Source organism: Dipodomys merriami, unplaced genomic scaffold (assembly GCF_024711535.1).
Source record: "Dipodomys merriami isolate MVZ:Mamm:240054 unplaced genomic scaffold, mDipMer1.0.p SCAF_106, whole genome shotgun sequence".
Lineage (NCBI taxonomy): Eukaryota > Metazoa > Chordata > Mammalia > Rodentia > Heteromyidae > Dipodomys > Dipodomys merriami.
The window spans coordinates 214523-232719 of NW_027202338.1; the positions used below are offsets into that span (position 1 = coordinate 214523).

At 49.0% G+C, this 18197-nt stretch overlaps 1 protein-coding gene across 1 annotated transcript in view; it reads left to right on the forward strand.

Annotated features, from left to right (window-relative positions):
- LOC138812390 (ryanodine receptor 1) overlaps positions 1-18197 on the forward strand; it is a 112969-nt gene that overhangs the window by 43677 nt on the left and 51095 nt on the right. Inside the window, exons 35-63 of the mRNA XM_070000346.1 lie at positions 685-948; positions 1235-1435; positions 2609-2720; positions 3397-3543; positions 4777-5050; positions 5742-5856; positions 5952-6084; positions 6446-6540; positions 6753-6888; positions 7102-7285; positions 7375-7483; positions 7968-8088; positions 8197-8366; positions 9313-9533; positions 9699-9789; positions 10673-10813; positions 11063-11226; positions 11325-11403; positions 11588-11677; positions 12308-12448; positions 13168-13242; positions 13333-13408; positions 13740-13863; positions 14242-14357; positions 15525-15592; positions 15688-15809; positions 16488-16537; positions 16900-16960; positions 17066-17304. Coding sequence (XP_069856447.1) covers positions 685-948; positions 1235-1435; positions 2609-2720; positions 3397-3543; positions 4777-5050; positions 5742-5856; positions 5952-6084; positions 6446-6540; positions 6753-6888; positions 7102-7285; positions 7375-7483; positions 7968-8088; positions 8197-8366; positions 9313-9533; positions 9699-9789; positions 10673-10813; positions 11063-11226; positions 11325-11403; positions 11588-11677; positions 12308-12448; positions 13168-13242; positions 13333-13408; positions 13740-13863; positions 14242-14357; positions 15525-15592; positions 15688-15809; positions 16488-16537; positions 16900-16960; positions 17066-17304 — 3919 coding nt within the window. The remainder of the gene's footprint in view (positions 1-684; positions 949-1234; positions 1436-2608; positions 2721-3396; positions 3544-4776; positions 5051-5741; positions 5857-5951; positions 6085-6445; positions 6541-6752; positions 6889-7101; positions 7286-7374; positions 7484-7967; positions 8089-8196; positions 8367-9312; positions 9534-9698; positions 9790-10672; positions 10814-11062; positions 11227-11324; positions 11404-11587; positions 11678-12307; positions 12449-13167; positions 13243-13332; positions 13409-13739; positions 13864-14241; positions 14358-15524; positions 15593-15687; positions 15810-16487; positions 16538-16899; positions 16961-17065; positions 17305-18197) is intronic.

Here is an 18197-nt window from a genome sequence, read left to right on the forward strand (position 1 = left end):
TGCCCATATATCTATCCATCCATCTATCCCAGCCACTCACATTTATCTACCTATATATTAATTTACTTGCTCATGCATCCATCAACCCACCATCCATCCACCTGCCTGCTTCATACATACATCATTAATCCTTCCACACATCCACTCTCCTCCATATTTTTCTCCGTCATTTCCTTTATTCTTCATCATCTACTCATTCTCACTTCTCCATCATGATCCACTCATCCATTACCTCCCCTTAAAACCCGCTACCATTCTATCCATCCATTCACTCAGCCAGCCACCTCTCTCCTCCTCCCATTTATTCATCTTTCTCTTATTCTTCTCTACTTTTGTCTACCTTTTATCTTTCCATACTTTAATCTGTTAGCATCTGTTAGTATGTGTTGAGTGAGAGCTGGTGTATGCTGGGACCTCTGTAGGCCTCAATCAGGTGTAGAGTATGTTCCAATCCATAGCTACATGTAAATATTGGCCTGTGAAGGAAGAGGAACACATGTCTGGTGATGTAATCTGATGAAGGTGTGGACTGGGCAATCTCAAGGAAGGTGAACAGTGAGGAGGGGATGTCAATGCAGGAAGGAACCTGGGACACACTGGAGAAACAGGTCTAGACAGTAAGATGGGGGATGATTGTGGAGGCCTTGCCAGTCACAGTGAAGAACTCATGTTTTGTCCTGCCAGGTGATGGGTGTCTTTAGTGATGAGGATGTGAAACAGATCTTGAAGATGATTGAACCCGAAGTGTTCACTGAGATAGAAGAAGAGGAAGAGGAGGCAGAAGAGGAGGAAGAAGAAGATGAGGAGGAGAAGGAAGAGGACGAAGAGGAAGAAGCACAGGAGAAGGAAGATGAGGAGAAAGAGGAAGAGGAAGCAGAAGGAGAGAAAGAAGAAGGCTTGGAGGAGGGGCTGCTCCAGATGAAGCTGCCAGAGTCTGTGAAGTTACAGGTAGGTCATTTCTTCCTGCCTTCCCTTCTTCATCCATCTGGGTTGGGGGACTCAGGATCTGATGGGGCATGAGTCTGGATTTTGTACTATGGAGAAGCATAAAACTGGTGTGATGCTGGCTTGGAATGATCTCTCTGATTTCCATGTGAGAAGAGACCACGGGAGGAATTGATGGTGGCTGGACATGGACAGGACCATGGAGAGGGAAGAGGTAGCAAGAAAAGTTTCTGAGAAGGCCTGATAGTCTCATTACAATCCCTCCTACTGCATGACTGTCCTTCCACAGATGTGTCACCTCCTGGAGTATTTCTGTGATCAAGAGCTGCAGCACCGTGTAGAGTCCCTGGCTGCCTTCGCAGAGCGCTATGTAGACAAGCTGCAAGGCAACCAGAGAGGTCGCTATGGACTCCTCATGAAAGCCTTCACCATGAGTGCAGCGGAGACTGCAAGACGCACCCGCGAGTTCCGCTCCCCACCCCAGGAGCAGGTTCTCTGACCCCTGACTTTAGCTGGTTTTATTGTCTAAACTCCCAAATGCAAACACTATCCCAACTGACCATGGATATGCCTCACCTTCAAAACTGCTGCTTTTACCCTTGAACCTACTGATACATTTATCTCTCTCTCTCTCTCTCTTTTTTTAAAAAGCCTCTTATTTCCATTTTCTGGAGTTCTTTTTTCTTTCTTTTTCTTTTTTTCAATCCATCATGGGGCTTGAACTCAGCCTGGGCACTGTTGCTGAGCTCTTTTTCTCAAGGCTAGTACACTTTGAGCCACAGAACCACTAATAGTTTTCTAGTGGTTCATTGGAGATAAGAGTTTCATAGACTTTCCTGCTTGGGCTGGCTTTGAACCATGGTCCTCAGATCTCAGCCTCCTGAGTTCCTAGGATTATAGGCATGAGCCACTAGTGTCCAGTGCTGGAGTTCATTTTGATAAATATTAGTTTATATGATCAGAGCATTTATCTTTTACTCAGTGCCACTCTGTGAATGAACCTAACTTCGAAGTCTTCCAGACATTTTTCATCAACTCATGCTTTATTATTATTATTATTATTATTATTATTATTATTATTATTATTATTATTATTATTATTTTGGTTGTTCATGAGGCTTGAATAGGGCCTGGGCTCTGTCCTTGAGCCTCTTTGTGTTCAGGGCTAGCACTTTACCACTTAGCCACAGCACCACTTCTGGCTTTTTCTAAAGAGTTTATTGGAAATAAGACTCTCACAGATTTTTCTGTCTGGGCTGGCTTTGAACTGTGATCAGCCTCCTGAATTGCTGGATTATAGGTATGAGCCACTGGCACTCAGCCAACTCATACTTTGACCCATGATTTTATTTTCTTTTATATGTATTTATTTGCTGGTCCTGGGGCTTGGAACTCAGGGCCTGGGCACTGTCTCTGAGCTTCTCTATGCTCAAGGCTAGTGCTCTACCACTTGAGCCACAGCACTCCTTCTGGCTTTTTCTGCTTATATAGTACTGAGGAATTGAACCCAGGGCTTCATGCATGCTAGGCAAGCACTCTACCATTAAGTCACATCCCCAGCCCAACCCATGATTTTAGACAAGGACTTACAATTGACTCTTTAATTGTTAATTTTGTAATGACGATTGCAGACTCTCATTCTAATCTTTGGGCCTTTCTGTAGATCAACATGCTTCTGCATTTCAAAAATGGGGCTGATTTGGAAGATTGTCCTCTCCCTGAAGAGATCCGACAGGATCTGCTTGATTTTCATCAAGACCTGCTGGCACACTGTGGTAAGGACAGGAGATCAAAGAGCCTTCCCCCAGACTTTCTTTCAAGACCTTCCTGAAGTTTCCACTAAAGTTTTCTGACCTGGAACACCTATATGTTGGTGCTATGTAGATCTTGGTTGGGTGAATAGTAGGATAAGATTAAAAGAGTATTTGAGTGAATGAGTTTTTGGGTGGATGGCTAAAGGCAGTTGAATGGAGGTATGTGAATTGATAGATAGAAAGGATGGATGAATAGAGGATTGAAGAGACAGCTGTTTGTATAGATGTCTGTCTGTCTGTCTGTCTGTATGGATGATGAACTCAGTGGGGAGATAGCTGGCTGCCTGGAGCAGCAGATGATTAACTTCCATGGTTTCTGATTAAAAAAAGAAATCAGTTGCCAGGTAACTCACTGTAATCTTAGCTACTCAGGAGGCTTATATGTGAAGATCAAGGTTTGAAGCCAGCCTGGGTAGGAAAAGTCTGTGAGACTCCTATTTCCAATTAACTACCAGAAAAGCTGGAAATGGAGCAGTGGCTCAAGTGGTAGAGGGCTAGCCTTGAGCAAAAAGAAGCTCAGGGACAATGCCAGGGCCCTGAGTTCATGCTCCAGGACTAACAAAAATAAAAATAAAAAGTGGTAAAGAGTGAGGCTATGAAGTCATGAGTGACATCATTTCTTCTGGACTACCTCTAGGAATTCAGCTGGAGGGGGAGGAGGAAGAACCAGAGGAAGAGACCAGCCTGAGCAGCCGCCTGATGAGCCTGCTAGAGAAAGTGCGGCTAGTGAAGAAGGAGGAGGAGAAAACAGAGGAGGAGCCGACAGCAGAGGAACACAAACCTGGTAGGAACTGAGGAAGAGCAAGGAGGGGGTAGGGAACTCTGTCTCCAAAACAGGCCACAGGAAGAGGAATTCAAGGCAGCCACAGATAGGGAGGAGGGAGAAAGGAAGAGCTGGGGCAGAGGGCAGGCATACAGACTTGTGGACTGAATGCAGGGGTTGCAGCATGTGTGTGTGGACCCTGTGTCGGTGTCATCTACCAGAGCAGAGATATGCATCCCACACCTTGGGGGAGAGGTGGCAGCTTCTAAACCTTGGTGGCTTTTATTGTCCTTGTGGCTTTTGTTTTTCTTTCTTCCCTTGAGGAGACATTTTATCCTACAACATTCCAGAAACTTCCCCTGGGCAAGTCTAGGCCAGGCACTGTAATCAGGACTGGGAAATAGAGGAGAAGGAAAGTCATAACCTTTACCTGAAGGGCACTGTCATCCTACCTACTCTAGAGGCTGAGATCTGAGGATCATGGTTTAAAGCCAGCTGGGGCAGAAAAGTCCATGAGACTTTTATCTCCACTTACCTACCAGAAAAACCAGAAGTGGAAGCTGGGTGCCGGTGGCTCACACCTGTAATCCTAGCTACTCAGGAAACTATCTGAGGATCATGGTTCAAAGCCAGCCTGGGCAGGAAAGTCCATGAGACTCTTATCTCCAATAAACCACCAGAAAACCAGAAGTGGTGCTGTGACTCAAGTGGTAGAGTGCTTGCCTTGAGGTGAAGATCTGAGGGATAGTGCCCAAGCCCAGAGTTCAAGCCCCATGACCAGCAAAAACAAAACAAACAAAAAAATGGAAGTGGAGCTGTGGCTCAAAGTGGTAGAGTACTAACCTTGAGTGAAAAAGCTCAGTGACAGTGCCCAGGTCCTGAGTTCAAGATCTACAACCAAAAAAGTCTCACTGATTTTTCTGCCTGGGCTGGCTTTGAGCCTCGATCCTCAGATCTCAGCCTCCTGATTAGACTTACAGGCATGAGCCATCAGTGCCCAACTAGAACTGCCCAACTGTGGTGAAGGCTTTCTAGTGGGATTTTTACTATTGTATACTTTATTTTTCCTCTTATAATTCAGATGGAGGCATAGTCTATATTGTCTGCACTTTATGGTAAAAAGAACAGGGCAACTCCTAGGACAATAGAAACATCTTCCAGATCCATATACTTCTGGCAGGTGGAGGATGGGACAGTAAATAGCTAAACAGTGGGAACTCTCTTCATTACATGGACTCTTGTGTCCTTTCCCAGAGTCCTTACAGGAGCTAGTATCCCACATGGTGGTGCGCTGGGCCCAGGAGGACTTTGTGCAGAGCCCCGAGCTAGTCCGGGCCATGTTCAGCCTTCTGCATCGGCAGTATGATGGGCTGGGTGAGCTGCTGCGTGCCCTGCCTCGGGCATATACCATTTCACCGTCTTCTGTGGCGGACACCATGAGCCTGTTGGAATGTCTCGGCCAGATCCGCTCGCTGCTGATTGTACAGATGGGGCCCCAGGAGGAGAATCTTATGATCCAGAGCATTGGGTGAGGTGCCCCCACTTCTTGCCTATTAAATCTGCTTTCCCCATGTCCATTTCAGCCAGCAGCTTTTGCTCAGTTATACCTGTTTTGTTTTGGTGCTGGTACTAGTGCTTAAACTCAGAGCATGGGTACTGTCCCTGAACATTTTCTGCTTGAGGCTGGCTCTCTACCACTTAAGCCACAGCTCCATTTCTGCCTCTTTGCTGATTATTTAGGATAAGAGCTTCCTGGATTTAGCTGCCAAGGCTGACCTCAAACTGTGATCCTCAGATCTCAACCTCCTGAGTTGCCAGGATGACAAGTATGAGTCATCGACATCTGGCTCTCAGTTGTAATTCTTGGCATGACATCATGGCACTGAGCAGTCAATGTCAAATATGTCCTATTCAGTGACTCAACAAACACTTAAATACCTACTATGTGCTAGGCCTTCCCTGGGTACTTGGTAATACAATGGACAGTATGACAAAGGTCTCTACTCTAGGGGAGCCCACTTCAGAACCAGGCCTCAGTTTCCTTACCTGTAAAATGGGCATAATCATGGTTCCTGCTTCCTGTCACCACCCCCTTTCCATGGATGTGGGGATGAATGAGTTCAAAGTTGTACAGGGGAGCAGTGCCAGGAACTGTCAGAGGTCAATGAATGCTAAGCATTATCACAATGGTGGCCATGCTGACTCTTCCTTATCCACAGGAACATTATGAACAACAAGGTCTTTTACCAACACCCAAACCTGATGAGGGCCCTGGGTATGCATGAGACTGTCATGGAGGTCATGGTGAACGTCCTTGGGGGCGGTGAATCTAAGGTGAGGGAGGGGCCTGGCTGGACTGGAAAGCTCAGGGGAGGAGGGGACACTGCAGCAGGCAGACACTGACCATGGAGCCTTACTATCCATCCCAGGAGATCCGCTTCCCCAAGATGGTGACCAGCTGCTGCCGCTTTCTCTGCTACTTCTGCCGCATTAGCCGGCAAAACCAGCGCTCCATGTTTGACCACCTGAGCTACCTGCTGGAGAACAGTGGCATTGGCCTGGGTAAGAGACTTCAGACCCAGAGCCCAGGGCAACCCCCAGAGTTCACTTCTGACAGCCTACCCAGACGGGCACCTTCCCATCTCACTCACTCAATTCAGTCATTCATCAAACATTCTAACTCACCACACAGCACCGAGACACAACAGTGATCCCCACAGCCCTGCCTGGTCCCCATTATCTCATAGTGCAATGAGAAAAAAAAAAGTCACGTCTCAGACAGCGACAGCACAGGTATTCAGGGGTCTGGGATGAAGGATGCACAGACCAGTTGAGGCACCTGGAAAAAAGGAGTAGTCAGGGAGGGCTTCCCAGAGGAGGTGAAGCAGATGACAATACAGTCTCACCACTTCTTATCCCACAGGCATGCAGGGTTCCACGCCCCTGGATGTGGCAGCTGCCTCTGTCATTGACAACAATGAGCTGGCATTGGCATTGCAGGAGCAAGACCTGGAAAAGGTGTGGAGGGGGCAGGCACAGCCCTACCTGGCTGTGTGGGTTACCTCTGACTATGAACTGGGGTGGTTCAGGAGATGAGGTAGACCAGGCAGAGTTCCCTGGGAGATCCAGAGCTGAATGGGGCTGAGTCACTCCCAGAATGGTAGAGCTGGTCCTTGGAGGGGAGAATGGCGTAGGTCTGACCTTGAACTGAGGCCCTTTCCATCCCCCAGGTCGTATCCTACCTGGCAGGCTGTGGCCTCCAAAGCTGCCCCATGCTGCTGGCCAAGGGGTACCCAGATATCGGCTGGAACCCCTGTGGTGGTGAGCGGTACCTGGACTTCCTGCGCTTTGCTGTCTTCGTCAATGGTGAGCAATATGGTGGCAGGGGCAGGGCAGGAGGTGTGAGGGTCAGGGATTAAAGCCCATCTTTGGGGTGACAATTCATACCTTAACCTGCTTGAGGCAGGGGCTGGGGGCAGTGGGGACCTAGCAGTGTCCCTTGAAGGTGGCAGGTTGTCCCTAGGGGGTCCCTGGCTGTTGGCATATGGTCCCTTCTGACCCTGTCCGCTGGTTGGCCAGGTGAGAGTGTGGAAGAGAATGCCAACGTGGTGGTACGGCTGCTCATTCGTAAGCCTGAGTGCTTCGGCCCCGCCCTGCGTGGTGAGGGCGGCTCAGGGCTGCTGGCTGCCATTGAGGAAGCCATCCGCATCTCTGAGGATCCTGCCAGGGATGGCCCAGGTGTCCGCAGGGACCGGCGACCGCAGTGAGTCTCCTGGTCCCCTCCTAAGTAAGGCAAACTTCCCTCCTTATACCCCTGGCTGCCTCACCCACATCACACTCCTCCCCCTACAGCTTCGGTGAGGAGCCCCCTGAGGAAAACCGGGTACACCTGGGACATGCCATCATGTCCTTCTATGCTGCCTTGATCGACCTGCTGGGACGCTGTGCACCAGAGATGCATGTGAGACCAGAAAGCTAGATGGGATGGGGAGAGATGGAGGGCATGCATGGCCCAGCCTCAAACCTCTGCCCTCAGGCATTGGGCATTACTAACTGAGCTCTCATAGGGGGTGAACTTGGGTTTGGCAGTGCTGGCTACATGTTGTGACTTCATGAAGCTTTCAGGCCATGGTAGAGATAGACATTGATAACCTAGAGGGGTCAGGCAGGGGAGGCACAAGCAGAGGAGTTGGGACTACAGATAGTACCTTGAAAAAGAAGGTTTAGACAGGGATGGTGGCCCATTCCTTTAATCCCAGAACTTGGGAGGCTGAGGCAGGAAGACAGAATTTGAGGCCAACCTGGACTACATAGTTGGACCCTCTCTTGAAATAATAAAAGGAGGCTTGCTGTACCTGTGACTGCATCAGAGGTAAAATGGGATCATCTCCAAATTAGGCACAAGTTTCTGATGATATGTCTATCCATCTTCATACCACCTCTAGCTAATCCAAGCTGGCAAGGGGGAGGCTCTGAGGATCCGGGCTATCTTACGATCTCTTGTGCCCTTGGATGACCTTGTGGGCATCATCAGCCTCCCACTGCAGATGCCTACACTGGGCAAAGGTAGGAAGGTTGGGATATATCAAGGGAGTGAATGCTAAGGAGGGAGCCAAGGGATTTGAAGGGCATCCATGACTCCCCCCACTCTGCCCTGGCCATCTTTGTCTACAGATGGGGCACTGGTCCAGCCAAAGATGTCTGCATCCTTCGTGCCTGACCACAAGGCATCCATAGTGCTCTTCCTGGACCGAGTGTATGGTATTGATAACCAGGACTTCTTGTTACATGTACTGGATGTGGGCTTCCTTCCTGACATGAGGGCAGCTGCCTCTCTGGACACGGTAAGCGGCCCGTCCAGCCTGGATACCATCCCTGCCCATTGCGACTGATATAACAGGATGACCACAGCAGCATCTTGTCCTGGGATTGAGAACATATCTTAATTCCCATCACCATCTCCAAAAATAACCAGCAATCAGGAGGCATGGCTAAAGTGGTAGAGATCCTAGTAAGCCTAGTAAGCCAAGCAAGAAGGAGATCCTGAATTGGAAACCCTAGTATCATGCCCCTTCCACTCCCCCAAAAGCTCTGCCAAATGTATATGTGTAAATGAGATCTCTATCTTATTACATAAAAGATAAAGGTTACAGAGGAAATAAGTGCACAGAAGGGTAATGTCTTCAAACTAGGAATAAGAAATCCATCCTATCAACCTTTCCTTGGCTTTTGTGTGTGTGTGTGTGTGTGTGTGTGTGTGTGTGTGTGTGTGTGTGTGTGTGTGTGTGTGTCTGTGTCTGTGTCTGTGTCTGTGTCTGTGTCTGTGTGTGTGTGTGTGTGATTTTTTTCTTTTTGTTTTGTGATGGTACTAGGGCTTGAATTCAGGGCTTTTTGCTCAAGACTGGCATTCTGCCACCTGAGCTGTATCTCCACTTCTGGCTTTTTGGTGGTTAATTAGAGGTTAAGAGTCATGGATTTCTCTGCCCAGGCTGGCTTTAAACCTTAATCCTCAGATCTCAACCTCTTGAGTAGCTAGGATTACAGGTGTGAACCACTGTTGACTGATGTGTGTGTGTGTGTGTGTGTGTGTGTGTGTGTGTGTGTGTTATCAATCTGTCTGTGTTAAAATTTTGATTCCCAAATAATAAGCACGAGGAGTAGAAACTGAGAGAAGCAAGATTTAGGGAAAATAATCAGAAGCCTGAGTCCTTCACTCAGAGTTATCTGGACAGGTGCCAAGATCACCCCCGGGGTGTACAGTGGGCCTGATATCCCCACTCTGTGCCCCAGGCCACTTTCAGCACCACAGAGATGGCGCTGGCTCTGAACCGTTACCTGTGCCTGGCGGTGCTTCCTTTGATTACCAAGTGTGCACCCCTGTTTGCGGGAACGGAGCACCGGGCCATTATGGTGGACTCCATGCTGCACACTGTGTACCGCCTGTCCCGGGGCCGCTCCCTCACCAAGGCTCAACGCGATGTCATCGAGGACTGCCTCATGGCACTCTGCAGGTGGACTGAGACCCGGGAGTGGGCGTGGTCATGACACGGTGTGGTTAGTTGTTTGGCTGGATTGCTCTGGGGGTGTGGTCTGAATGGAGGCAGAGCCAGTTTGAGGGTGTAGCCACAGGGCAGGGCTGGCCTCCAGGTCAGAGTACCCTATGCATAACCTTCCAGGTACATCCGCCCATCCATGCTACAGCACCTGCTGCGGCGCCTGGTGTTTGATGTACCCATCTTGAACGAGTTCGCCAAGATGCCACTCAAGGTGAGAGCAAGCTTTCTTTGGCAGGTGCATTTCATGCCTTGCTCACTGCCTGGCTCTGCCCTTGGACTAGGGGGCTCTTTGGGATCAGCCTAAACACGTGAAGGTCAGAGTCCCCATAGTCACCAATTAGCATCTTCACTTGCTTCCCAGGATTCCCAGGACATTCACTTTGCGTCATTGGTGCCTCTAACATTCCCTAATTAGAGCTTAATTTGACTAACCAAATGAGCCAACCCCCGCCTCAATTAGCATATGTTTGCATAGGGCACACCACTTTCCTTAATTAGCATTTTATTCCTCATTCCAGACCACCAGCCTTTCACTATTCAAATGAGTATATTTATTTGAATAAACAGTACCATAGCTGTTCTGAATATTTGCACACTGTCTCTCCTGTTTCTTACCATTTGCATACTAGTTTGCATAAGGAGATACCCCTAACTCAGATATCTGGAGCCTGTTTTGCATAATATACTTAAATTATCCCCATGCTTCAAGTTTGCATAGTGGACACCAAAGGCCCACTTCTCAATTACCATATATTTGCATGGGGTACTGTTTATGTTTCAATTTGGCATACTAATTTGCATAAGCACAGATCACTTCTTCCATATTTGCACACCACCCTCTCCCTGGACTATTAGCATGCTTATTTCCGCAAAGGAAAGACAAATCCAGTTCTAACTTAATGCCCATCCTAGCTCTAAATGAGAATGCTAACTTTGCATTAACCAACTGTCCAGGACCATTTCCTCAGGAAGCCCAGCATTCCTTCCCTTATTAGACATCATTTGCAAACACCAGCAAGTGCGTGCCTCTGGAGCCTTCATTTGCTTGCTGTCTGCTCATGCCTCCTCCTACGTGCCCCCTCTGCTCCCACTAGCTTCTCACCAACCACTATGAGCGCTGCTGGAAGTATTACTGCCTCCCCACGGGCTGGGCCAACTTTGGAGTCACCTCTGAGGAAGAGCTGCACCTCACACGCAAACTCTTCTGGGGCATCTTTGACTCTCTGGCACATAAGGTCTGGGCACACAGAGCCATCCCAAGGGGACCTGTGTAAAGGGTTTGGGGATCCAAGCTTGGAGACTTCTTCAAATCTGAGGGGTCTAGGGAGAGGAACCACAATACAGGTTTGTGAATTTGGGGAGGGAGGTTGACAGAGGATATGAGTTGGAGTTCCTGAAACTCCAGGGATGAAGGCCTCAGCAAGGCCTGCTGTGACTGCCACATGCACCCCCCCCCAACCTCCACTTCTTTCTGGCCTCTGCAGAAGTATGACCAGGAGCTGTACCGCATAGCCATGCCTTGTCTATGCGCCATCGCAGGGGCCCTGCCTCCCGATTACGTGGACGCTTCCTTCTCATCCAAGACAGAGAAAAAAGCCACAGTGGATGCTGAAGGCAACTTTGATCCCCGGCCTGTGGAGACCCTCAAGTGAGGCCTGGGAATAGGAGGACTTGGGGGGATAGCTTCAGCTGGGGAAATAGAGGGACACCCAGCCCCCACACCTACTGGTCCCTCTCCTCCAACAGTGTGATCATCCCAGAGAAGCTCGACTCCTTCATTAACAAGTTTGCAGAGTACTCACATGAGAAGTGGGCCTTCGACAAGGTCGGAGTCATAGTCCCCATCCCCAGAAAACCCACCCTTGCCCACCATCTATCTTCCCTGAGAACCCCAGATGTCCCTAAGACCCCTTGGATCTCTGGGAGCCTTCAGTCCCTGCAGGGCCCCCCACATACACTTTATGTCCCCTCACACTGTTATCTACATGTTATTCTGCCTCCACCTCTAGATCCAAAACAGCTGGTCCTATGGAGAGAACATAGATGAGGAGCAAAAGACCCATCCCATGCTGAGACCCTACAAGACCTTTTCTGAAAAGGTGACCCAATCTTGGGGCCCAACGTTGTTTCATTTTGAAAACTCCCAAATTTGAGAGGTTTAGGAAGCAATGAGGTAGCCTTCCAGGTTTTGCATCTCAATAGACCTGTAGTTAGGGCTCACTAGCCATGAACTTTGCCCTCAGTCAAACTTAGTTGCCTTCCTGAGAGATCCCAGAATCCTAGTGTTTCTAGAGGATGAGTTTGATTCCTTGATCCTGAGATCATGTAAGTGAGATCCTGAGTATGTGCTTAGAATGCTCAGTTACAGAGCAGATAAGAGACCTGAGTTCCCACTGGGTATGGTAGTAGATGCCTGTCTTCTCAGCTACTCAGGAGACTCTCGGTCTAAGACTGGGACATGTGAGTATGGGTGTTTCAAGGCATAAAACACTATCTGACAAACAAAAGCAAAAGTGGTGCAGGTGCTAGAGCACTTGTCTAACAAGTTCAAGGATCAGTTCAAACCCCCAATACAGAGGCAGGCAGATAGACAGACAGACTTCTGGCTTCTGCTCCTGGATGGACTAGTTCTAGACACATGGTGGGAATTTCCTTGGAGGCCAGAGAAGCTAAACCAAGGGCTCCTTCTTGCCACATCCTACCAATTCTGCTCCCTCCTGTCTACCCAGGACAAAGAGATTTATCGCTGGCCTATCAAAGAGTCCTTGAAGGCCATGATTGCCTGGGAGTGGACCATAGAGAAGGCCAGGGAGGGCGAAGAGGAGAAGACAGAAAAGAAGAAAACAAGGAAGATTTCCCAAACTGCACAGGTAAGGCCACAAGGGAAGGGGCAAGAGGCTGAGTAAGGGGTGGAGCTAGAGAAAGATGAAGTGGAGAAGGGAGAGAGGCTGAGGAGGAGAGGTAAGATCAACAGAAAAGGAAAAGGAGAAAAGGGAAGCAGAAAAATTTGAGGGTTCTTAAGCATCAAAGGACAGGTGGGTGCTAGTACCTCAGACCTGTAATCCTAGCCACTCAGGAGGCTGAGATGTGAGGATTGCGGTTCAAAGCCAGCCTAGGCAGACAATTCCAGGGGATCATATCCAATTAAGTAGCAATAAGCTGGAAGTGGAGGTGTGTGTCAGGTGGCAGGGTGCTAGTCTTTGAGTAGAAAACGCCAAGCAAGAGCACAAGGCCTTGAGTTGAAGTCCCAGTACCAGCACATGCACGCACGTGCACACGCATGCATGCATTCACACACACACACACACACACACACACACACACACACACACACACACACACACACGGAGCAGAAGAGAGGAAGGGATGATTCCAAAACAGGGCCTTAAGAAGGAGAACAGAAAATGAGGGAGTGGTGAAACTGTTCAAAAAGAAATGTACTCAATACCTGACTTATGTAATTGTACCACTCTGTACATCCCTTTACAATAAAAATTTTAAAAAAATAAAAAGGGGATCAGAGGAGTTTTCTGGGGGCCTGCACTTCCTGCTAATCCATTAATCCCCCTTCTCACTCTTGCCCTCTCAGACCTATGATCCCAGAGAAGGCTACAATCCACAGCCTCCTGATCTCAGTGGGGTTACCTTGTCCCGAGAGCTGCAGGTGAGACCTCTGATCTTTTATTTGGGGGAATGTGAGGGGACATCTGATGGGAGAGCATCCTCTGAATCAGATCCTTGCCTCCACTCCTAGGCTATGGCAGAACAACTGGCAGAGAATTACCACAATACCTGGGGGCGGAAGAAGAAGCAAGAATTGGAGGCCAAGGGTGAGGGTGCCCATACCCCAGCACATGCACCTTCCCCAAAGCCCCCAGCCACAGGTCCAGAGTCACAAGGGCCTAGGTTACAGTCCTGGCAGTCATTGTCATTGTATGATTTTTGACAATTGCTCTTCCACCCCCTCAATGTTTCCCTTTGTAGAAAGGGAATAATAAAAGTGGGTTACCACCCCATGGGCAGGGTGGACAGGGATAGCAGCATCATAAGCTATTCTATTATCTCTATCTTTATTATTGTAATTAATATGAACCCTCAAGCGCAGGAACCATTTCAAATGAGAATGGCCCTGGTCCTGATTTCTGATCTTTGCCTTCTCAGGGGGTGGGACGCATCCTCTGCTGGTCCCCTATGACACACTCACTGCCAAGGAGAAGGCACGAGATAGAGAGAAGGCCCAGGAGCTGCTGAAGTTCCTACAGATGAACGGCTATGCTGTTACCAGGCATGCCAGCAGGGCGGGGACTGGCCAGAGGGCTGCTAAGAACTTGGGTGGAAGCCACTTGCAGGAGCTGGGAGGGGTGGGGAGGAGGAGAGGCGGGGTGGAGGAGAGGGTGGAGCCATGGTGGAGGCCCAATCAGAAGGGATGTGCTTGGGGTGGGGCTTGTGGTAGAGGTGGAGCCATAGGGGATGAGGCTATCAACTCTGACCAGAGAGAAGGCTTAGCAGGCAGAGCTAGGGGAGATGCCTAGAGGAGCCAGGACCTGGGATGAAGTAGAAGCCTGGTACAGAAAGTATCTGTGGGCCTATAACTCACAAGGGAAAGAGTGAGAAAGCTGGACAGGACCTGTGTGAACTGACCTTTTCCTGCCTTGCCTCACAGAGGTCTTAAGGACATGGAGCTGGACACATCTTCCATTGAGAAGCGGTTCGCATTTGGCTTCCTGCAGCAGCTACTACGATGGATGGATATTTCCCAAGAGTTCATTGCCCACCTGGGTATGACGAATTCCCCCTCCCTGCCCCCGATTTCTACCACACCTACAAAGACTCGCCTAGAAAAACCAGTTTACTCCTTCTCCCTTCAGCTCATACTTACTGAGCATCTACTATATTCCAGACACCATTGTCTGGGGACACTGATCCTGCCCATTTGCACCTACATTCTTGTGGTGGAGTCAGTTAACATGACAGGAAATGAAATCACTTACTGGGTTAGGTGATCAGTGTTATGGGACTGAGAAATCAATAGCTCCAGATAAAGGAGAACTGGGAGTGTGGAGCTGGTTGTAATTTAGACACAATTCAAAAAAGTTTTGTGGGGCTGGGAATGTGGCTTAGTGGTAGCGTGCTTGCCTAGCATGCATGAAGCCCTGGGTTCGATTCCTTAGTACCACATAAACAGAAAAAGCTGAAGTGGTGCTGTGGCTCAAGTAGTAAAACAGTAGTCTTGAGTATAGAGAGGCTCAGGGACAGTGCCCAGGCCCTGAGTTCAAGCCCCAGGCCCAGCAAAAAAAAAAAAAAAGAATCTTGTGTGCATGTATGTTTATGTACCCTAATAGTTGGGCTTGAACTCAGGGCCTCTTTCACTTGGCTTTTTAGCTCAATGTGAGGGCTCTACAACCTGAGTAACACCTCTACTTTCAGCTTTTTGTTTGTTAATTTGAGATAAGAGTCTCATGGACATTTCTGCCTGGGGTTGGCAATCCTCAAATCTCAGTCTCCTGAGTAGCTAGGATTATAGGTGTGAGGCACCAGCAACCCAGCTTGCCTTTTGGTACTTGAGAGCCAATATTATTGTTTTAATAGTTTTATTACTTGGAAGTAGATTTTCATTTCAAAATGAACTCTAATCCATACCAACTTCTAGTTCCATTTGATTTCATTGATTCATTTGCTCAACCTCGTGGCAAAGTTCAAAAAGAATAAAACCTCTGTTTCAGTTTGCCTTCCTCCTCATTTTCAGCTTCAGGAAGGGTTTGATCCAAGACCTAGCAGGGATCAGACAAAGAGGAGCTTAACTGAAAGCTAACAGAGTTGATTTCATACCAAGAATGTATGTCCCATCATTTCCTACTGCCACCCAAGTCTCTCCCATCAGAACATGCTAAGTCCCTTCACCAAGAACCTACCATGACCTTTATGTCCCCCCTCCCGCACCCATAGAGGCTGTGGTCAGCAGTGGGCGAGTGGAGAAATCCCCACATGAACAGGAGATCAAATTTTTTGCAAAGGTGAGAGGTAGGCTCAAAAGCTGGAGGGAGCTGGGGAACTGAAGGGTTTTTTCGCATTCCTCACTGGTTCCCGTCCTCTTCCCCTCCATCTCTAGATCCTGCTTCCCTTGATCAACCAATACTTCACCAACCACTGCCTCTATTTCCTGTCCACGCCAGCCAAAGTCTTGGGTAGTGGTGGCCATGCCTCCAACAAGGAGAAAGAAATGATCACCAGGTGAATGGCCTGTGACCTCTGATCCTGACCCCAAACTCACAGGGTCCTAGATATCTTGGACTCCTTACTCCCAACCTTGGTCCCTTTTTTTGTTTTATGTCAGTTTTGGGGCTTGAACTCAGGGCCTGGGTGCTGTCCCTTAGTTCTTTCTCTCAAAGCTAGTGCTCTTTCACTTCAGCCACAGCTTTGCTTCTGGCTTTTTGGTGGTTCACTGGGGATGAAAGTCTCACAGACTTTCCTGCCTGGGCTGACTTTGAACCATGAGTCTTAGAGCTACTTCTGAGTAGCTAGGATTGTAGACATGAGCCACTGATGCCCGGCCTTCAGGCTTCATGCTGGATGCTAATCAGTGGTAACTCCCCAAGCAGAAGCAATGACAGGCAAGGGTAACTTACTGTGCAGGTTTTCCTGTATCTGATGGGTTTCCCAGGATGCAACACTCTCAGATGGACAACCAGGTCACCTTGACAAAAGCACCCCCCCCCCACAGCATGGCACATGCCACTTATTGCCTGTGACTCTTGTTCATCTCTCTGTCCCTCCCCTTCTCTGTCAATTGGTTTCCTCCTGGTCTTCTGTCTTCTCTCCTTATCTTTTCTTCCCCTATCTCCTCTTCATGCTCTCCTTGTCTCCTGGTTTCTTGTCCTTCTGTCCATTTGTCCCATTCTCTCTCTTCAGCCTTTTCTGCAAACTGGCTGCCCTTGTCCGCCATCGTGTCTCTCTCTTTGGTAAGTTGCCTTGCTCTTAAGCCCATCTGCCAGATCTCTCTTCTTTTTTCACTGACCCCTACTGGAAGAAAGCTATCCAGGTTTGGCCTTCCTTGTTCTTCCTCTGGATGGGGACTGCATGGTCCTGGGGTCAGGACAGTAACTGAGACAGCCCTGGGCTGTGCCAACCCACTCTTCCTAGACATTGACAGCACAGAGAGTTCATGGCTGGAATGAAGGAGGCCTGGGGAGGGGGGAGCCCTGGTGAGGTGAGGGTGGGCTTGCATGTTGACCTAACCGGAGGTGGGATCAGAGAGGGAAAGGTAGGGTGGAGATGGAGGGAGGTACTTCCTTCCTGCTCTTGACACCTCTTTCCCATCCAGGGACGGATGCTCCTGCTGTGGTCAACTGTCTTCACATTCTGGCACGTTCCCTGGATGCCAGGTAGGGCTATGTAGCCCCCCCACCTTAGCCACCACCCCCTTCTTACATTGTCTGAAATTAGTACTTGCTGATTCTAGAACTAGGGTTTTTCCACTTTCCTCCTAGGACGGTGATGAAGTCAGGCCCCGAAATCGTGAAGGCTGGCCTCCGCTCCTTCTTCGAAAGCGCCTCGGAGGACATCGAGAAGATGGTGGAGAACCTGCGGCTGGGCAAGGTGTCCCAAGCACGCACACAAGTGAAGGGCGTGGGCCAGAACCTCACCTACACCACTGTGGCCCTGCTGCCTGTCCTTACCACCCTCTTCCAGCACATTGCCCAGCATCAGTTTGGAGATGATGTCATCTGTAAGGACCCCTGAGCAGGGGTGGAGGTGGGGTCAGCTTGGCCAGTAACAGCACCCATGGCTGGTGCCTGGCATGGTCCCCAGGTGTTTAAGTTTGTGGCTTTTTGTTGCTGTTGGGGGTGGTGGTTGGGGGCTTGAACTTAGGACCTGGACAATGTCCTTGAACCATTGCTCAAGACTAGCACTCTACCACTTTGGGCTACAGCGCCACTTCCAGTTTTCTGGTGGTTCATTGAAGATAAGAATCTCACAGACTTTCTTTCCCAGGCTGGCTTTGAACCATACTCCTCAGATCTCAGCCTCTTGAGTAGCTAGGATTACACATGTGAGCCATCAGCGCCCGGGTAAATGTATGGCTTTCTTGTTGGAAGTAAAGCACCAAGTGAATGGTAGGGGACAGTAAAAGTTAACTGAAGTGTGAGTTCAGCTGCTTGACCAAAAACCCTAAGTCACTGCAGCTCAAACAAGCTAGAACTTTCCTTTTCTTGTAACACTACTTGTAGGCGGGTCTTAAAGTCATAAGCCCAGGTTCCTGCTATCTCATTTCTCTGCTTTCCATGGAATGCTGCCTTTCCCACATGATCCCACATGGTCTCCAATATGCCTTACTACTTTCTTCTTCTAGGCAGTGGGAGAGGAGAAAAAAAAGGAGGAGCTGGGCACAGTAGCTCAGTAATTCCAACTCCTCCAGAGGCTGAGATCAGGAGAATTTTGCTTTGAAGTCAGCCCTAGGGAACAAGTTGATGAGACCGTCATTTCTACCAATAAAAAGCTAGGCATGGTGGTTCACACCTGTCATCCCAGCTATGTGGATAATGTAAATAGGAGGATCACAGCCCAGGCCAACCCAGGGAAAAAACAAGACCCTATTTGAAAAGTAACAAAAGCAAAAAG